Source organism: Hippoglossus stenolepis, chromosome 12 (genome assembly GCF_022539355.2).
Source record: "Hippoglossus stenolepis isolate QCI-W04-F060 chromosome 12, HSTE1.2, whole genome shotgun sequence".
Lineage (NCBI taxonomy): Eukaryota > Metazoa > Chordata > Actinopteri > Pleuronectiformes > Pleuronectidae > Hippoglossus > Hippoglossus stenolepis.
In genome coordinates this window covers 6,362,715-6,382,595 of record NC_061494.1, presented here as the reverse complement: position 1 = coordinate 6,382,595, position 19,881 = coordinate 6,362,715, and the positions used below count along the sequence as shown (strand labels likewise).

Genomic DNA, 19,881 nt, shown 5'->3' with positions numbered 1-19,881 from the left:
GGCCTCCGCACGGCTCTGAACAATATCACACCTTTCACACACTGACCCGTGGAGTTTAAAGTGTTCACAACAGCCACCACCTATGCTTTTCTGTGAGCTTTGCATTGTCATGCTCCCCTGAGGATAACACAGGAAACTTATACCAGAGTTGAACATTTAAAAGTCCACTAATAGACAGGCTTTAAGAAACACGATATCTCCCACTTCCAGAAACCCATAGAGGCTTCACTTTGCAACTCTGTGATAAAGTTAGTTTAACTCATCAGAACCACAACACCCAAGTTTAATAACAATTGGCATGCAGTTTTTTATTTAACACAATGCTCAATCTACAGCAGTATTTCAGTGTAATTTCTCTTTCACTGGGGGACAATACTAGTTCAAGCCTTTCTTATTTGACAGGTAACATCTGACTTCCTGAGCTTTAAAATGTTATTTACAAATACAAATATTGAGATACATACCTGAAACTAGAATGGGACTCAAAACCTCTGCCAAGGCCCAACAGTCCCCGCATGAAACCACTTGTAAATTCACTAGATCCAGGTTTTTGTTTCGATTTGCACCCAATTGCACACACTCATACATATCAATCCTAAACATCTCCGATTTTTTCATCAAGATCTACGAATTACTTGAAATCAACAACAACCTGTCACACATGAAGAAAGAAAAATTCCTGGATCCTCACCAAAATTTAGTTTTATATACATATCAGTGCTGGACCTTATTGAATGATACCTCCCCATGTTCTTCACTGAGTTTGATTGGTAGAGATTAGGCTGTAGTGGTGTATTACAATGGACAGAGGAAAGAAAAAACTGCTCTGTGAATATCTAACATAATGAAATTTGTTGTAAGCATGAAGCATAGGAAAGTTTGTGAGTGTAATGTCTATGTGACTACCACAGGTTAACTTATAAATCTTTACATTTTGGTTTCACAGAATAAACAATATTTACTATAATAAACTGCTGTTACATATGAACAGAGATTATTTAAATGTTTATGAATAATTGAATATATGGTTGAACTGACAGCAGTCAGAATACTAAGATTGTGTGTTTTCCTGAAACCACACTTGTGATAACCAGGTCAGGGGTCAGATGTTTTTTCGTTTTTCTTCTTGTATTATTCTGAAATGTTACTGATAAACATAGACATGTGAAGCCTTGGATTAATAAAGTGATTACCTAGTGTTATAGATTAACGTTATCACCACACAAACACACCCAGCAGAGGGCCCTTGCTGTAGCAACATCTCATCTGATTAATAATTCACATTCAAAGTATTGTTCATAGTTCTGTTAAGTCAGGATGATTTATTGTTGACAGATATAATAAAAAAAACAGCAGTTAAGAATGTAATCCTTCCTAAGCAATTGCAACTTTAAAAATTAAATTTACAGCTATTGATTCCCCTAAACAATTTTATTTGTATTCATCACAAACATTGTGGATCATATATTTATTCATATGCAGCAGTAAAGACAAATCAAAAATATTGAAATGAAATCATCTGGAATGTGGCGTGGTTTTTCGGTTTCCATTGTCTTGCCCTCATTACAACGACAGCACAAAGTTCCTGCAGAGGAGCAATGGAGACATGATGAGATACACAAACACATGTGGTAGAAATAAAACATCCCAGAATAAAACCACTTGAAGCATTATCAGTGACATGTTTTCTCACTTAATGATGTCAGGCACACTAGGGTCTCGGTACAAGCCGTTGTGCAGGTACCCCAGAGAACCATCGAATGAAACTATCTTCACTTGCTCTGCATTCTGGGCACTCACTGCCACCTCGTACATCTGGGACAGAAAGGCAAATTAAGTTCAGTCCCCCGAAAACAAAAAAGTTATCCCACAGAAGACACTTTTATCTGTTCCAGCTCTAATCACTGCCTCAGTTTCCATAGATGAAAAGAAGCTCTCTGTGCCAGAAGTACCTGCTGAGCAATCTGAATGGGAACTAGGTGATCGTCCTCTGAATGAAGGAAAAGTATTGGACTTTTCATTTTCTTCAAACTGCGGGATCACAAAGACACATATTACTGTTTCACTGGTAGTAACAACATTATTTGTTAATCAGTGTTTGATATCATGCATCAGCTCATATTTGTCATTAACCATGAGTTCATGAAAACGTACTTTTCTTCAGTAGGAAAAAAACACTTGTTTTCTGCCCATGGTTCCGGGAAAAAGTATCCAGTGCCTGGAAGTTTCCAGTAATACTTCGAACAGGAAGAAATAGAACATGTCAGGGTTTTGTGTAATGCAGTGGCAGCGCCATGATATTTACAAATCTAATACCAAAAGTTAGATTAAGCTACCCAAGTAAATGGATGATCTGTAATCGGCTGTCTAGCAGTATTAAATGCACCCTCCAAGATGACACCGTCAAGAACTACACCTGAAAACAAGAAATCGTTGTCATTTTAAAATTTAGAAGTTACTTCCACTTATTTATATTTGACAAAGTTCACTGGTAGCATAACTTACCTTGCTCAATCAGTTTTGCTGCAGTGTTGGTGCCCACACTGCAAAGAGATGGGAAAAACAACAACCTCAGTTTCTACATTTTGTCTATAACTTCAACAATTAGCTCACTGAAGAGCAAACCTCCGCCAAGGACAAACAATCCTGCACAGGATGGTCTAGGTCTCAAAGTAGCTTAGAAAAAAGAAAAAAAGTGAAAAAATCCTTGATCTGCCCGTAAATCTGCATTTGTCAAGAAATTTAACTGGTTTCTATCAGGCCCCATCCCTCCCTCAAGTTTGGGTGGAAATCAAATTAGTAGTTTTTGCATCATCCTTCATCAGACACAGGTGAAACCAACCACAGAAAATTATTATTATTATCAATAATTCTGTTTTTTCTTTAACTACTTCTGATGGTGGCAGGTTCATTTTAGCTGAGAATGAATGTATGATGTATTTTACCTACAGATAATCAGTTGTTTGGTATGAATTAAAATTAAATGATTTACTTAGCAAATATATATAGTCAGTTACAGTTTATACTATTTCTAGTAGAAACTGTAAATTCAAGATGGTGAGATTGTTCTGCAGTTTGTATCAAGATCCACCTGCTACACTGTGTTTTTGATTTTTTGTGTTTCTGTGTGTGTGACTGTCGTCAGTCCAAAATGGATCGACACTTGCGAGGTAGTTCAGGCAGTTCTGCTCTAATCATGTGACATGCCTCATTCGCTACAATCCCCTATCATGCACACCCTCCTAATGTGGAGGTATATTTAAGCTGAAAAGATTTCCCATCTCTCCCTTTGCTTATCAATGCCTCTGCTGCCCTGCATCAGTATCGCTGCCTGTTGATTCAGCCCCTCCACCACCCCAGCAGCATCCACCTGTAGGCTCCGACAGAGGGTTTAAATATATTATATTTATATCCCCAGTCAGAGCCTTCAGGCCAAACTCTGACTATGTTTTGCTGCTGCAATAACTATTTGATGCGTGAGTTGTCAAACTTAACTGTGTTTGTGGTCTTACCCATTTAACCCCCTCCTTAACATGCTCCAATCATGAGCCACATTAGTTAAATAATTTAAGATACTCAATTGTGTAACTAATCACTATTTTAGAGAAATCTTTGGATCTTTGGTTCTTGTGCTGAATTTCAGTTTTCTGAAGGTTTGTGTTTTTTGAGCTATTTTCTTTATCTCTTCAATCAGAGAAATCAGAATAGTATACAGTGCACACGCTCTACAGCAGTGGACGGATTTTGAGTTGTTTCCGTCTCACCCGGTGCCAAGAGAGTGTCCCCAGAAGACAACCAGGCTGTTTCCACTGCGAGCTTTGACCCAGTTGTACAAGTAGAGGGCGTCAGTGGTCAGTCCGGCCTCAGTCGGCTCCCCAGTGGAGTCTCCAAACCCTGCCAGAGTTTCTCATGTCAGTTGCTGCTCACTGAAACATCACGCAGCTGCCTCGCTCTGCCACAAGGTGGCAGTCACTCAGAGGGGAACCTGCACTAGAGGCTGACCTTCAGTTGAACTACTGTCTGGTAACTGTCTCACAACAAGCAGGTGATCAAGCTGCACAGTGACTCTACAGTGATCGTGAATATATTAAACCAATGTGAGAAGCTTGTGTGTTACAATCAGTGAGAGGGGAAAGAAACATAGAGATGGAAATCATGTTTAAAAGAAGACTCAGCACCAACCTCTGTAGTCAGGCACCAGCACGTGGAAATCAAGTGAACTCAATATCTGTTGACATAAAAAGGCTTATTTATCATCATAATGGCTACTGAGACGTTATATTTTTTATTAGAGTGCCATAAAAACAATATGTTTGTGGTGTTGGTCACTCACTTTTGCCACTCCCACCCGATGAGAGGCTGCCCTGTTGGAATGATTCAGACACAACACAAGTGCCAATAAATTGGTGTTTTTGGAGAAAAGAAAAAATATGTCCAGTGGTGTGGAACACCTTCTCTCTGCCTCTGCAGGAGCCAACTATAGGACAAATGCATTATTCATTATACCTTGTGCCCGTGTTCCCATGAAGATATATGAAAACTGGCCTTCCATCGCTTAAAGTGTTCTGGTACCACGCCAAGTCCTTCCCCCGTGCCTCCTTCCACCGACTTTCAGGGACAGTGTGCCTTGAACAGTTTGAAACCACAAACTGGTTCAGAGACATGACTGATAATTAGATCATTAAAAAACGGGTATTGTCCTTTTTGCCTTTTTACACCAATGCTAGAGAAAGAAACGGTCGAACTTGGCTTGTACTCACCATACGCCGAGGGAGATTCCCTTCTCTGATGTTAAGTACATGTTGATTGTGTGATTAAGGGAGAGATCAGCAGGTTGGCGGAGGTCAAGGAAGAACGGCAGCCTGACTACAAAAAGGAGAAGAAGAGAGGTGGGCTCCTTTTTCTGTGAGCAAGTGGAGGATTCACAGTGCTTGCTAGAGGCAGACAGGGTTTTGTTCTCTTACTTCTGTGAGTGTAAACAAAGTGCTGAATTAAATCTGGGAGTGTTGTCAGCGAGGCGGGCACCAATATGAAGACGACAAAGACGGCCAATAAGCTTCTTTTCAGCCACCATCGGGACCTGGACACAGACAGAGAGAGAGAGAGACTATTAACCATCCAAGCTTTATCTTAAGGAGCCTCCAGGTGTCTCTGAGGCACTATTCACACCTGGTGTTAACATCTGATAATCCAATCACAACACTGATCACTCACCACCGACCACATCCAGAGGTGGTCTGCTCCGACTCGAATATTTGTTTTGTAGTATTGTAGTTTCATAATTAAGCCCAACAAGAACATATAGGTAAAGTGTCAATAAGTACAGATCACCATCTGTTCATTTAACAATAGTTATTATTGTTTATTTTACATTGGCCATGGAGGTTATGTTTTCAGCCCCTGTTCGTTGGTAGGTTCATTAATGTCTTTGTTTTCAAGCATGATTACACAAAAACTACTGGACAAATTTCCATGAAACTTAATGAGACATGGATACTGATAGTATTTATAACAACTATTTAGCTGGAATTTGTTATGAATGTATTATGGAATACCAAACCAATCAATCTTACATTTTGCATGTTTATATTTTGAGCATTACTTTTCTATATATATTAATTACAATATGTACTATGATATGTATACATTCTGTATTACTGAAATCACAAGTCTGGGAAAGAGCTTGAAGCATCACCTGCAAATATAAGGAGCTTCAGGTGTGTGGATTTTCTCTTTTTCAAACATTTTATTTATTTATATTTTTTTGATCCAGCACATATCTATAGATTTTTTTACTGTATGTGCATATTCCTTTTTTTGAGGGTGGGTCATTTGTCGTTAAAGAACCCATTTTATTTTGATGCAGATCTGCAAAAAGGGCAGTTCCAGAAGGTTTTTATCACTTAATTTAACATTGTGAGATTAGGCTGTTTTTTATTTTTTATTTTTACATTTTCACTAATTTCTCAAAGAATAATGTTATGTTTAGGGGACTGATATCTACGAGTGTCTGACATTTTCTGCAGCTTGCTTGAATTTAAGGGGACAGTTTGGCCTTGGCCTCCTCTGATTGTCATTCCTCTTGATGATTTGAAATGCCCTCTTCAATACTAGATCGGCTCAAACTCTCTAATCAATACCTATCCAATCTGAAGTGCCAAGACACCAAATCATCACCAGGCAACATTGCTAATCTTTAAATCCCAACTTTCTTCTTCATCCACTTTACATCTGAACTCAGCTCAACCTCTGTTTCAGTTCAGCTGCAGAGGGGTGACTTTGGGTGATTCAGGGATTGTGAGGTGCATCAGTAAAGGGAAGGAGTTTCAGGGTGAAGTAGAGTTGTGAGTAGTGTAGAAATAAGCACCTGTAGCTGCATTGAGGCAAAGCTTGAGAAAAAATGACCTCTAAATAGCAGCTGCCATTAAAGAGATGGTGAAACCGATGCAGCAGATATAGACCTCCATGAGGACACACACTTACGCCCACTGGTATATACAGAGCTGCTCCGCACATGTCTCACCTTGCAAGATTAATATGGAAACATTAATATAGAAGAGAGTAATTGAATAATCTATTAAGGAGGGCAGGCGGTCGTTGGAGACAGGCCTCGACTCCCTGAAGCCAGCGACTGAGAAAAGAGGAAGCTATTCAGACTATTACCAATTAATGGACAATACATCCCTCCCCCTCCATTAACACTCTCATCAGCCAGAAGAGCCCTTTTAGTCCAAGACAGATTCCTCCACAGAGCTCGGAGGGAAACACAGAGGAGTTGGTTTATTCCAGCAACCATTAGACTGTGGTCTCATCTGTCCACAGTTACTCACTTTGATATTCAGATCTTTTTCTGAAGCTGGCAATGAGCTCATATCAGACTTTTTAATGACTAAACACCTGCAGTGTGATGTCTTCTGGACAAACTCTTTTTGTAGGGATGCACCAGAAATTCAGAATCCTTCACTTTTCGCACTTTGTGTTGTAAATGCAGTTTTCACCCTTACACACATAACTTATTGAGATCTGACAGCAGTAAAGACACTCTTATTGTGATTCCTTTAGCCTGAAATGTGATGACTTTTCCTAAAGTGACCCAAAATTCTCAGTCATCAAAATATAAAAACATTATGCTTTTATATGAGATAGCACAATTTTTTGTACATTGAAACTTTTCCATATCAAATTTGCTATTCATCTGCTGAAATGGATTTTAGATCCACCAGAGAGGGTCAAATCAAGGAAAAATTTGTTTTTTTATGGGAATCTTGATCTGAATCTGTGAAACAGTACAGTTGTTAGGTTGGCATAGACACTTGTTATGATAGGAAGCTTGGGCTGGGTCACTTGCTATTAAATATACTTAAATATTAAAACTAAAAGTAAATGCTGAGTGTATCCTATTCCTTAATGCAATGGACTCCTCCAACATCATGTCTGGCTCTCAGTGGGGGGCTCTTCTGAATCCATTTTAGATGTGTTGCTGCGGGAGGCGGGGTCTAATATTACCTGCCTGCCCTGATTGGATCAACTCCCCTTTTCTTATTGATAACTTTTAAACTTTTAACTTCACATTAGAAATAATATGAATATGAAATACAATGCAGTGCAAAGATGTTGTGGTGTAGAAAGCGCAGGTATTTGTTTGATATGTGTAATGAAGTAGAAGTATAAAGTACCTGAAAACAAATCTACTTCAGTAAAGTACAGATACATGAAAGATGCACTTGAAAGTCCTTTGTTACATCTCACCAACCTGATCAGTGTCACATTTACAACAACTGTGGTCTTTGGATCCTGAGTCAATCATTATTTATTCTAACTATAACTGTAAATAAGTCAGTGGGTGAAACATGATGTCAGACACTAAACTGCTGCAACTTAAAACCTTTAAACTGGATTCTCTTGTTTCGTTCGAAATGCAAACTAGTAAAAACAGTGATCCACAGTGACTGACATATGTGTAAATAGTTAGAGAGGTAATCTAGTGAACTCACAGGGTCTCCTCCTTCCTCTGCTTAGTTCTCTGAGCTGCTCCCACTCCGGAAGTTGAAGGAGTCTTTTGAACCACTCGTCTCTTCATGGCGTCTCCTCGTCAGTCACACTGATTATATATATATATGATATATGTGTATATATGTTCACTTCTCACAGTTCTCTGACTGCTGATTAGCAGCGATCACAAGTTTGATCAAAGTACAGTTAAAACACGAGGAAGGGGAGGAACCAGTGCTTGTTAAGGTAGCGCTGCTTTATATCATGTTATCACAAAGCACAATACATGTTGCACTCGACGCCACCTTAAGGGCAGCACAGTACACTGTATACTGTTCTTAGCTTGATCCCTGAGTCCATGTCAGCTACCTCAAGTAATGTGTCTCCATCGCCACCTGGTGGCTGGCTGCAGTACAGGTCATAAATCCTGCCTCTTCCATGTTAGTGGAAGGGACATGGACCCCCCCCCCAAAGAAAAATCAAAGCACAAGTCAAGTGTTTGTTCAAGTGTTAATTTTTCCATTATTTTTGGTTTTAATGAGTTATATGATGATAGAAGTAGTGCACACAACATCATCAGGGGCCGCACACATCCACAACACTGCCTCTTCACACTCGCTGCAGAAGTGTTGACGTTCAGGACAACAACACTGGTAAACAGCTTCTACCCACAGGCCGTCAGGCCCAGGAGCACACACTGCTCATTTACACCACTGTGACTGTAGAGCTTTAGAAAACAATAACACACACAACAATAATGCACAATGCACTTTGTGACCTATCAAATATTGTTCACTTTATGATTCCACTGCTGCTGATCTTTGTACAAAATACATGTATATGTACACAAGTATGTGTATATGTGTGTATGTATGTACTGTATATATACTATTCATTAGTAAACTAGTCTTGTGTTTAATCCTTATTTCTGTTGCAATAGGAGGACGAGCAAAGTAAGATTTGTACAGTGTGACGCCTGTTTTTACTGTGCATTTGAATCTTGATAAAAAAACTGGGTCAAATGCTGTGATGACAGCTGTGACTGACGTGTATGGGCGAGACTACGCTACTGTATAGACTATGGCTTCAAATGCGCAAAATGGCAGCGTTCGTATACAGGATAATTGGCTTCGATTCTGAATAGAGAGAGGAAGTGAAGATGTGTCATCAATGTTTATTGACGGTTTATGATTAAATCTGACACATTCTTTGTACTGGTATGGCACTGAAAGTCACTTGACACAAAAAAGTATCTTACAATGCGATTAAAAAACATTCTTTATTTTACAAATTAAACTGTGACATTATATATGGACATATGCAGTACATGCCATACTTATACAACTATTTAAAATATGCTTTTATTTATTCAAAATTTTATTTTTAATTAAATTATTTCACACATAATTGTCTGTTTTTAATAAACAAAACACGGCTGATTAAAATCAATTAGCAGCTTCTCAGTAAGAGTCACTGCCAGGGTGCACACACTGCTGTACAGACTGTGCACCAGTAGGAGGTAGAGATGAGTGAATATACTGAAGGGAGAACCAGAGTGAATGAGTCACTGAAGGAGGTGACGAGTGTTGAAATTATGTGAATCATTTCCGATGGCCTATGAAGTCACCAGATCTCAACCAAACTGAAATATTCTGGAGTGACTTTTATTAGACGGTGCCCGTCGCACATCATCAAAATATTAAATAAGACACTTTACATGGGCAATTCCAAAATTTGTCATCCCTCTATATTTAATTCAGCTTTTGTTTGTAAGGGCTTTAAATATTGTCACACACACATAAACACACACACAAACACAATCATGACTTTAGAGAACATTACATTGACTTACATAGATTTCTTGGAGACTAACCTTAACTTACCTTAACCTTAGTTACTAGGCCTATCCCCTAGCCTCACGCTAACCTTAATCTAACCTGTCTTCACCCTATAAAATGAATGATTTACAATATGGGGACTTAAATACTGTCCCCATAAGGAAGACAAGTCCCCATAATGTGGCTCTGACCGCTTTACTGACACGAAGTAGACCTTTGACCCCCATTTGACAAGATATTTGGTTTTAGATGGTTTATTTCAGGAAGATAATGAAATTCAGGACCAAAATAGTCATACATTCTCTCAGTGTGTCACTTGGATGAAATTATAGTGAAAATAAATGATTCCCATTTTTGCAGATTTAAACAGATTTAGGTCCCCAAAACATATGTAATAATTGGACCACCACACACTTAAACACTCAAACATTAATTAATTAATAAATTAACCTAAATTTGAAGGTCTTGACCTTTTATGTAAAGTGCCTTGAGATAATGTATATTATGATTTGGCGCTGTACAAATACAATTGAAAACACACACACACACACACACACACACACACACACACACACACACACACACACACACACACACACACACACACACACACACACACTGGCAAACTTGCTATCAGCATTACAAAACCTTGGGATACCCAGCAGCCACCTCTTTCTATAACTCCACCATAGGTGAGCCACATAGGACCAGTTTTACTACCAGACACTGACAGATCAGTACAGCACATATATACTTTATATTCGAGCACATCACTCTGAGAATAACATTTCTGCTGGCCATGAAACCTAACCTTACTGCTCTTTTCAAATTATTACACGTCCTGGCATAAAATATTATGTCCAATTCAGCACCACTTGGGAGTATGTACCGAGCACTGGATTTCTGGTAGTTTTTTTCATTAAAGCGAGCAACATGTTTCTGAATTCTGGCAGCAGTTAGAGTGGTGTTGTGTTTGGAATAAATAGCAATATAAACCTCCTAGGGTGAACACAGTGGAAGAGCTGTCTGGGAGGTTAACATGAACTGTGATTAAAGCATCAAGCCTGACTTGTTTTTGCCAAAAAATAACAGCAACATATACAAATTGTAATTTTGTCATGCAATGAGTACTTCAAATCTACTTTACAACACATGCTTTAAAGAACATAATCATGGGAGGAAAAAAATACAAAAATCTCATTACATTCTCCATCAAATCAGACTTGGATGGAATCAAATTTGAGTGTGACAAGGACACTTCAGAGAACAAATGCCACTGAGAGAGCGCCATCTACAGAAGGTCCTCACAGTGTATGACATGTGATCTAGGGCGTGAGTGGTGAGGACCAAAGATGTCACCAAAATAAATTAAAGAGGCTGTTGATGCAGATGACCTCTTCACGAAGTGAGTGGCTCAGGGTGTATGCGGCAGCCAACAGAGAGGGAACCCTTTGGTAGCTGATGGGTCAGGTACACACCAAAAGTCACCTAAAAATTCACAAAATAACAGGCAGAGTGATCGCACCTTTCATGCACAAACACACTGGCACAAACATAACATTTGAGAGGAAGTAAGTTTGACCGACCTTCCCTCTGCGGTAAGCGGACAGAGACATAAGCGGCTCTTTTGTTTTGGTCCCTGTTTCCTGGTCTACTCCCACCATATGGCACCTTCCGCACTGACCTGCGACCTTCGGGTTAATCACACAGGGAGCACATTCATTTTCGAAAAATCCGCTTTTAATGCATGTGAAGATTTCAACATTTATCTCAAAGTGTCAGCTCACCACGAATCGAGTGTTGCCAATAATCAAGTGTGACCAATTATCTTCCTCAAATGGTTCGACTCCAGTGATGACTAAATTGGCTCGGAAGCGGCTAATGACATTCTGTGTGTCAAGGAGCTGATCGCCCTCAGAATAGTCTTGACTGAGGAGAAGAGGGGATGTGGAAATTGCATGTTAGTTTGCCACCCCAAGTAAATGATCCACTGTAATGCAAAAACATTTGGGTGTCCGTGCGTTCCGGTGTTTTTCACTGCATATTTTTAATAACACTTTCTGTGTTCAAACCTGCGGCTCATCTGTTTCTCAATGAGCTCCACACTGGCACGGTTGATCATGAGATACTGAGCTTCATTCACCAGGGACAGGGATGTGGAGGTGGCAGCTAGAACGGAAAGACTTCATATTACTCCAGTGATTTATCTGACTTCAGCAAAACATTCGGATCTCTGGATTCAGCCATGTGCATCCCCAAAGAGGCTGCAAACTCAGTTCTAATGTAATATAGAAGGTAGAAAAACTACATTTATCAATATTGATCAAAACTTATATCAACATACATGAAGTAGTAATTACTATAAATATACAGCACTTTGTGATATAGCAACTATGGTAGAGGATCAATTGAGATTCATGACATCATCATGGTAATATTCCCGGACTTGGCAGCTCCCTTCAGAGCCAGAAGACATCATTGTAACATGAACACTAAACTACATGTATAAATCAGTGGTGCTGATCGCCTCCTCTGTATATTAGAGTCTCTGATGTACTAGAAATTCATATTGTCTGATGTTAGGTCCATACATCAGTCTTTTTCTGTCTGACATATCCTCACAGCCTTGCCACATTCATCAGCAGCACCTGTCATGTTCAAAATATGTTCATCTGAATATGATAAAGTGGAGATTATTTATGATGTATTTTCCTCCCACAACTGAAATGCCAGCATTTAGGTCCATTTGGTCAGGTCATTCTTATTATTAAAATATGGAGGTACTATCTATTTTATCTATTCTCTATAACTATTTACACTGACAGCAATATGCCAATATTAACCTTATAAAGGCAATAGTCTGCGATTCTGTCATGTAAACAGAATCTTCTGAATACCTTAACCTGAATAAGGACATACTCTGAACAAGCAATACTCAAATCAAGACGTTTAAAATACTCCAATCTTAGTCACATTAAGTCAACATGTATACGTCATAATCAGGAATATAAGTATTCTGTTTGCAACTCATGTAAATATCATTATTGAAATGAGGTCTCATTTAGAATAAGGTCCATGTAAATGTAGTCAGTGACACCAGGTGGTGTTCAGGTGTTAAAGATGATCTTATAAAGCTACCTGGAATAGAAGAACCCCGGGACTCATTTATCAATATATTATCCAACCTCAGCCTGAATTTCTCATCTTCTTTTACATAATAAACTAATGCTTCAAAACAGACTTACTTGCAATTGCAGAAAAATATGACATTTCTAAATTTCAAGTAAGCAGCAGGAGGGAATGCAAGATCTCAGCTACACTGTATTTCTCTTGTACAGATACATCTGTAAAGGAAGCACAGGAAGAAGAGCCAGACAGAACAGGTGAAATGCTTATTTGTCGTGTACCTCCGCTCGGCCTCTTCTTCATGTCTCGGGTGAAATAAGGACTTTGTCTTATCAGGCGGCACGGCTGTCCAAGAAAGTCTGAAAGCCACGAAGCAGCCTCATCCCCACAGTCGACAGTCTCCACCCTGGGGGGAAGAGGGAGGACGATTATATTCAGTAGGCCCTGGGGGAAATCTACAGAGTTTGATGCTGCTTACTATTTGCGGCGACATCTAATCCAAGAATCACTGGATGAAAAAGTTTTGTTTTCAGCCAGTGACTCGTCATGCAGGTATCTGTCTGAGGACATTAATAATGTCTCTTGCTCATTGTTTGTTTTTCCATTACAAATGATAAAACAAAAAACAGGAAATTCATATGAAGCTGAGAAAGGGAGGTCTCATAATGCCATCCACTGTAGAGAGTTTGAGTCAAGAACAGTGGAGTGAGAGAAATGCATTGATATGAGTGAAAGATATGGAGCAAATGATATGTGACGGTATTTCCTGCAGCGGCTGCTTTCAGATGTTTTAACTTTGCCAACTCACCTGTCACCACAAACGTTGCTCTGGCACAGCTGATAGCTTGTCTGCTTTTGAGCGTTGTTTTCCAAAGGAACAGAAATGGTGTTCATTCCTGCAGGGAAACAACAAAAAATCCTTTAACCAACTTCCACTTATTCACCTGCAGGTGAAATTTCCTGCGGCTAAGTGGTGTGTTTATTTTCAGTGAGCCACGGACAGACTGTCTGACCTGATGCCTGCAGGAGCAATTTGTTTGAAGGCATGTGGACTTGTGGGTGAATTAGGCATAAACGTGTTTCTCTCTTCTGACTCAGGCACACGCCGTTTGTGTTCACAACCATCCAGCCTCTGTCATAGAGTAAACCCTGTGGTCCCACCGGCCACTCGTGCACCTGCATGAAGAACAGCACAGTCAAAACAGAGAGAGGAAAAGAAATAAGGAGAGACAGAGAAAGAAATAAAAGGAATGAAAAGAGACTGGGTGGCGCTGTGCTCAGACCTCATGTGCTCCACATGATTTGATGGGATATATGTAGATGCTGGTGAGAGTATAAGCCTCCCCGTGGCTTTCTGAGTGTCTCTGTCCAAATCCCTTCAGTGATGGTTCTGTGGGCTCCTTCTCATCTCCTTTATATATTTCTCCATTAGAAATTTTGGTCGGCAGATCTTCATTTGAGCCCGGGGATGTCGCTGTGGTTGTTTTTAGCTTTTCTAGTTTCTTTTGGTCCACTGTGACTGGTTTCTCCACAAAGCACTCAGCAACAAAGTTAAGGAACTTTTGGCAGTCTTCAAATGTTGATATGTAACCAAAGGACACGCGAACCGATCCGGTAGGCTGGCCGTCCACCAGGTCGATACCGTCTCCACAGACGTGGCCGGCCTGGAAGAAAAAAAGGACAATGTTTTATTCTACCTGTTCATCCCCTTAACAGACTTTGACATTTTTCCTATTCCTTGATCTTACCTGCAGGTTTCTCCTCAACTGCTCATCGGTGATCCCGAGGAAGGACTGACAGGCCCCTGTGTTGCAGAAGCAGCCTGTGCGCACGTGAATGTTGTACAGACTGGCCATTCTGTCCACCTGAGGACAGCAGAGGAATAGTTTAGTATATGCCTAAGTACTAACTATTCATACATGTCGTATTGAAACTGTTATGAAATAGAAATAAGTCCTATTTCCCTGGTTATTTACCTCAGAATACCCAATTATCAATCCATGAGAATCCATTAGGTTAAAGTTTAAAATTGCACCCTGTGTGCTTGGACATTCAAACTGGCCTTCGGTGTAAATCCAAGCTACCGGTTGCCCGTTGCCATGGCAAAGACTTGACAGCAGCATGTAAGTGTAGCGTGCCAAACCAAACGTGTGCTGTTGGATGTTATGCATGCCCCCTGAAGGCAAAAAGGGTAAAAGACAGGGACAGTGTTGATGTTAACCTGAGGCAATTACTCAATATGAACAACTTGCATATGCATTATTAGGACTTTGCTATTAAAGGAGGTTTTAGATGTTTTTCTAAGAATCAACACGGTTTGTTACAGCACCTGTGATCTTATAAAGAGCTTCAAAGCTGTGATTCAGGGCAACAATGCCCAAGAAAGAGACAGTTCCATCTTCAAATCTGTATCAGGGAGCAAGAAAACATTGCATTTCAGGGTAAGGATGCAGGAACTACAGAGCAACTGTAAACTCAAAGAATATCAAGGCTTTACCTGTCGGAAATGTTTGCTGAATGCACATAATAATCTTCTCCAGAAAGGTAAGCTGCTGCTGTGCCTCCTCCAAAATATGACTTTGTTAGTATGCCTGCTGCGTCGTTACGGACAAGAAGGGCCCCGAGCCCTGTGGGGAAGCCAAACATCTTGTAGAAGGAGATGGGAATGAAGTCAGCGGGGCACTCCTGTAGGTTTAGAGGGGAACAGCTGACATGAGAGGCGGCATCGAGGAGCACAAACCAGCGGCCTCGGTGGTCGCACGCTGGGTAGAGGCGTCTTGCTTGGATGCCTTTCACATGGCTAAGGGGATACTTTCTCCCAGAGAAGTTGCTCTGTGCTGGGTAGCAGAAAAGGTGCGGTGTCTGGCAAATATCATCTTCACCCCGAGGCTCATCCTTTGCCCTGTTTTCCACGTCCTGTGGGGAGATAGGCAGGGTAACCACCCCCCGGCCAGAAGTCAACCCTCTTATGCCAACTACAGAGGTATGGCTGTCAGTGAGGAAGCAGAAGTGACTCCCCGCTTCGCTCACAGTCTGCGGCCTCCAGGGAAAGCTCTCTGCCACTAATTTGAGTGCGGCTGTACAACCAGAAGTGAAAATCACAGAGTACTCCTCGGGGGTGGCATTGAAATGCTGCAATATCCTGTAAGAAAATGTTCTGTTTTTTAAATAATTTGAACCAGTAAAGTTTAATTCAAGGGTCTCACAAGGGCCCCGTTATAAAGGCGTATTAGGGCGTGAATAGACTTTACCTGTATCTGACCCTCTCTATGGTGTCATGTGTCAATCTGCTACTGGGGTTCTGGCTGTGAGGGTTCCCTGTTGAGGAGATAAACAAAACTTAGACACAAGAGTGAATCCAGGGGTGGGTTCGGGGGCCAATTCTGATTGGTTCATGAAGTGCCCCTGTCCTGATACTGACAATAAATATGACAATTTGTTATTTTTGTATTTTCTAAGCTTTTTTGAAGTACACAATGTGCTTGAACAAGTCACAATTTAGAAAAATATATTAAATGGTGTGTGGCTTTGCTGAAAGTTAGAGAGCTAACAGTAAACTAAGAATGAGGAGTGTGCACCTTACTGAAGCCGTTTTCAGACATGAGCTCAGACATGCAAAATGCAGCAGGAGATTCTCCGCTCAGACGCATCCCAGAAACAACCCAGAAATCTCCAGAGGTTTCAGGTGAGCGGAGGTCAAGCAGGCGGATGCAGGAAGTAAGGTATTAATTCCGCTGTAGAGATCTCATGTTTTAGAAACTGGTATCTTCCCTTATCACCAAAAGATCTCTCGTCATCTTCCTCTGTCTCTTATACACACTTATATACACATATAAAATATAGATAGATAGAGAGATATTTGATTCCTTTTTTTTCCCAGTTTTGCTACTGTCATGTGTTTGAAACAACATCATCAGTGAGTCCTGTGGAGGATCCCCTGCTGTGCGCTCACATGGGCTCACTCAGACATCCTCTGGACTTTATACTAGGGGGCTGGCCAGTGAAACTCCACAAAAAATTCTGGAGCCTCTTTGTTGGACATTTGTATTTTCACATACAGCCCCTCCAGAGTACAGTGCATGTCTGAAAGCAGCTTGGATCATGAATTGTGCATGGACGTTGGACATATAATTGACCCCTATGTGAGAACTAGGGCCCGTTCATGGCCCACGAATTAGAAAAATCCTAGATCCGCCACTGGTTGGACACTTTAAATTGTGTGTTTGACAGTAAAAGAAATGGCTACATTAAAAATAACACTTCTCTCACCGTAGACATTCCTTGACAAGTCCAGGCCATAGTTCCTGAGCAGTGACTCGGGGTACAGAGTGGCTCCTGCATGATCCAAGTAGGTGGTTCCTGTTTACAGGGGGGGGGCAGCAGCCATTACAGCGATCAGCCTGCGCTCTCCCGTTACTTCCACTATGTCTGCACACGATCTTTACCTTTGATCCGAGCGAACTCCTGCTCGACCACCTCCTCCAGCCTCCCACCATAACCGTAGTGGCCGCAGACCTGCAGGAACGTTTCAAACGAGCAAAGTTGGTGGAAAGCCATCGATCGCTGTCTGCTGAGGAGGAGAGCTACAGAGCAGACAGTGGGACTGCTGAGGGTACAGACATGTCAACACACACACGCGCGCACACACACAGTCTGTAAACTCATTGACAAGTTGCCGGTTCACACTCTCCTGCTCTGTCCGAAGTCCTGCTCCTCTCAACCAGTCTGCTGACACACAACACGGTAACTTTAGTCACTCCCACATAGTTGACTGGAGCCACAGAGCACATTTTAGAGGAAACTGTGTCGTAATAAATGCTCTTCAGTCATGTGACAAACTGGTCTGTCCAGATTTGCTCCTTCCTCTATGACTAAAGCTGATTTAACTGTGACAGTTTAAACTATCAGTTGATAATAACACACAGTCACCACGCGTTTGCTGGTTGTGGGAACTGTTGCGTCTCTCAATAATAAGGTCTCGACCTTATTATGTAAAATACCTTGAGATGGTGGGGGTTGTGGTTTGGTGCTATACAAATAAAAGTGAATTGAATTGAAATATTGGCTTTGGACAATAATATGTATGTCTACTGTACATGTTTTTTTATATACATACACTGTGTGTTATATATACCTTAATCATGAAATAATTACTCTATGTAATATGTAATCGAATTAAATATGATCAGGGATTGTGAATTTTGTATTTTGCTAAATGTTTGAGAATTAATTGTATGTCTTTGTTATAATATGTTCTATGATTTCTATTTACAGAGATTAAAGATGCTTCAGAATTTACACCAGATGGTGAGATATGGGAAATGTTTCATATTGCAACAGCTTTTTATTTTAGAATTATTTGCTGTAAAAATTGGAAATATACATAAACCCCCAGTTTTGCTATCTTTTGAAATATATGTTATATGCTGCATGTTATGCTGACTCATACATTATTAATATTGGTAAAAGACAAACAGTGACACACATACTATACAATATATGTAATTTCTATAAATGGTGATATGTCAAATTCTCTATTTCAGACCTGAAAAGTTAGTGTAGTATTGTAAGCATTGTAGCACCATGTAAATGTTGTATTAGTTCTGCATGGATCTATTTAAGGAACCCCGGGTCCCTCAATCATTTCAAGGTATTCATTTCAAGAAACTTAAATCCTACACTTCTTTAAGTAACCAAAGTAATTATAAAAACTTTTTTTTCCATCTTTATTCATCATCCTGGTCCTAAATCTGAAAAAATATTCTAAAGTCATTAATGACACTATACAAACTTTATAACTTTCACTATAAATTCAAATATGATTCATTTCAAATCATAAAACAGCATAGAAATTATTGCAAAGTCCCAAGAGGTAAATGTAATATATCTTCAGATGTCTGTTTGACATTTAAATTGAGCACATATATTGATGAAAGAGAAACATGTATATAAAATGTACACTTAGTGGCCATTTAGCATGATAGCAACTGCAACCTACAGTCTGTACCTTCCAAGACATTTGGAATCTACTCTTCTTTTAGCAACTGTAACTGATTTCATCAACAAACTGACACACAAGGCACATGTAAATTATGGTATTTAAAATCCGATAAAAAATATTGATTAGTTTACATTATTCAAGTGTAATGATTACTTTATGGTAGAGCTATGCAGACCTGCTGTGTTATTAGATAATGATAAACGAATCAATCACAGTTATTCTTTAGATTCAGGTAAAACCATGACCCCATTTCGTTTAATATTTCTGATTATTCCCAATTTGAAATCTACCCCTCTTGCAGTAACAGTAACTGATAACACCAACACTTCTCAGTAATCCCATTACATATCATCCATGACTCTGTAATCTCATTGTCGCACAAGGAACATGAAGGAGTAAATTAGTCACAAGTGATTGGCATGAAATACCTGATCATCTCATGGGCTCTGAATTGATCTGAAATAACTGTCACACACTTGGTCAGGAGCCGTGTCCTTGACAGCTCTGAAGTCTTTGTTCTGGTTGAGTGTGTTTGCAGTTCGGACACACAAAGCCACGCTGTTCTGAAAGTTTTATTACACTTCTGTGGACTTTTATTGACCTTTGTTCCTCAACCTCAAATCCTAACCTAACACAGTCTTAACCCTGCAGAAGCCTTTAAAAGTGAGGATACAAAGCAATATACTTGTAATTTGAAAGGATTATTTTCATCTTTCTGTTCTCATGAAGACATTCAGTCCTTCTAATCATAGAAGTATAACTCAGAAGTTGTATTGAGGAGTGAATGTAATGTGGAGCTGCTTAGATGTCTGATAGACGGCCATGAGGCTCACAGCAGCCATCATTGTCTCTGTGCAACGCACTGAATAGTAATTAAATATGCCACTTATGCTTCACTGATTCATTTCCTTCACATTTTGAAGC

General features: G+C 40.0%; 2 protein-coding genes across 2 annotated transcripts; both read right to left on the bottom strand.

Annotated features, from left to right (window-relative positions):
• Positions 1 to 1,295: 1,295 nt before the first annotated feature.
• si:ch211-117n7.7 (Monoacylglycerol lipase ABHD12-like) lies at positions 1,296 to 8,214 on the bottom strand. Its single transcript, XM_035171971.2, has 13 exons — positions 7,995 to 8,214; positions 4,965 to 5,080; positions 4,761 to 4,866; positions 4,507 to 4,626; positions 4,334 to 4,364; positions 4,183 to 4,228; positions 3,765 to 3,894; positions 2,506 to 2,543; positions 2,337 to 2,416; positions 2,155 to 2,237; positions 1,953 to 2,031; positions 1,694 to 1,815; positions 1,296 to 1,585 (listed from the first exon to the last, which is right to left on the bottom strand). Exons 1-13 carry the CDS (start codon positions 8,078 to 8,080, stop codon positions 1,564 to 1,566), a joined length of 1,059 nt encoding a protein of 352 aa, XP_035027862.1. The 5' UTR covers positions 8,081 to 8,214; the 3' UTR covers positions 1,296 to 1,563.
• Positions 8,215 to 9,252: 1,038 nt separating this feature from the next.
• Positions 9,253 to 17,714, bottom strand: mocos (molybdenum cofactor sulfurase). The gene is made up of 15 exons (XM_035173394.2): positions 17,402 to 17,714; positions 17,226 to 17,315; positions 16,208 to 16,274; positions 15,454 to 16,098; positions 15,286 to 15,362; positions 14,933 to 15,132; positions 14,705 to 14,821; positions 14,240 to 14,620; positions 13,970 to 14,132; positions 13,765 to 13,852; positions 13,238 to 13,362; positions 11,903 to 11,999; positions 11,618 to 11,759; positions 11,417 to 11,521; positions 9,253 to 11,318 (listed from the first exon to the last, which is right to left on the bottom strand). The coding sequence occupies exons 1-15, from the start codon at positions 17,511 to 17,513 to the stop codon at positions 11,229 to 11,231; spliced, it is 2,499 nt and encodes an 832-aa protein (XP_035029285.2). The 5' UTR covers positions 17,514 to 17,714; the 3' UTR covers positions 9,253 to 11,228.
• Positions 17,715 to 19,881: the final 2,167 nt, after the last annotated feature.

Bases quoted from the DNA above. Each gene is read 5' to 3' on its own strand.
- si:ch211-117n7.7 (XM_035171971.2), bottom strand. From the start codon at position 8,080: ATGAAGAGACGAGTGGTTCAAAAGACTCCTTCAACTTCCGGAGTGGGA. The intron at 3,895-4,182 runs GTTGGTGCTGAG...AAACTCTGGCAG, and splicing joins GCTGGTGCCTGACTACAGAG to GGTTTGGAGACTCCACTGGG. The intron at 2,238-2,336 runs GTAGCTTAATCT...TCCTGTTCGAAG, and splicing joins CAGATCATCCATTTACTTGG to TATTACTGGAAACTTCCAGG.
- mocos (XM_035173394.2), bottom strand. From the start codon at position 17,513: ATGGCTTTCCACCAACTTTGCTCGTTTGAAACGTTCCTGCAGGTCTGC. The intron at 14,621-14,704 runs GTAAGATCAAGG...TTTTTCTTCCAG, and splicing joins AGTTGAGGAGAAACCTGCAG to GCCGGCCACGTCTGTGGAGA. The intron at 12,000-13,237 runs GTACACGACAAA...TTTCCGTTCTAG, and splicing joins GAAGAAGAGGCCGAGCGGAG to CTGCCACCTCCACATCCCTG.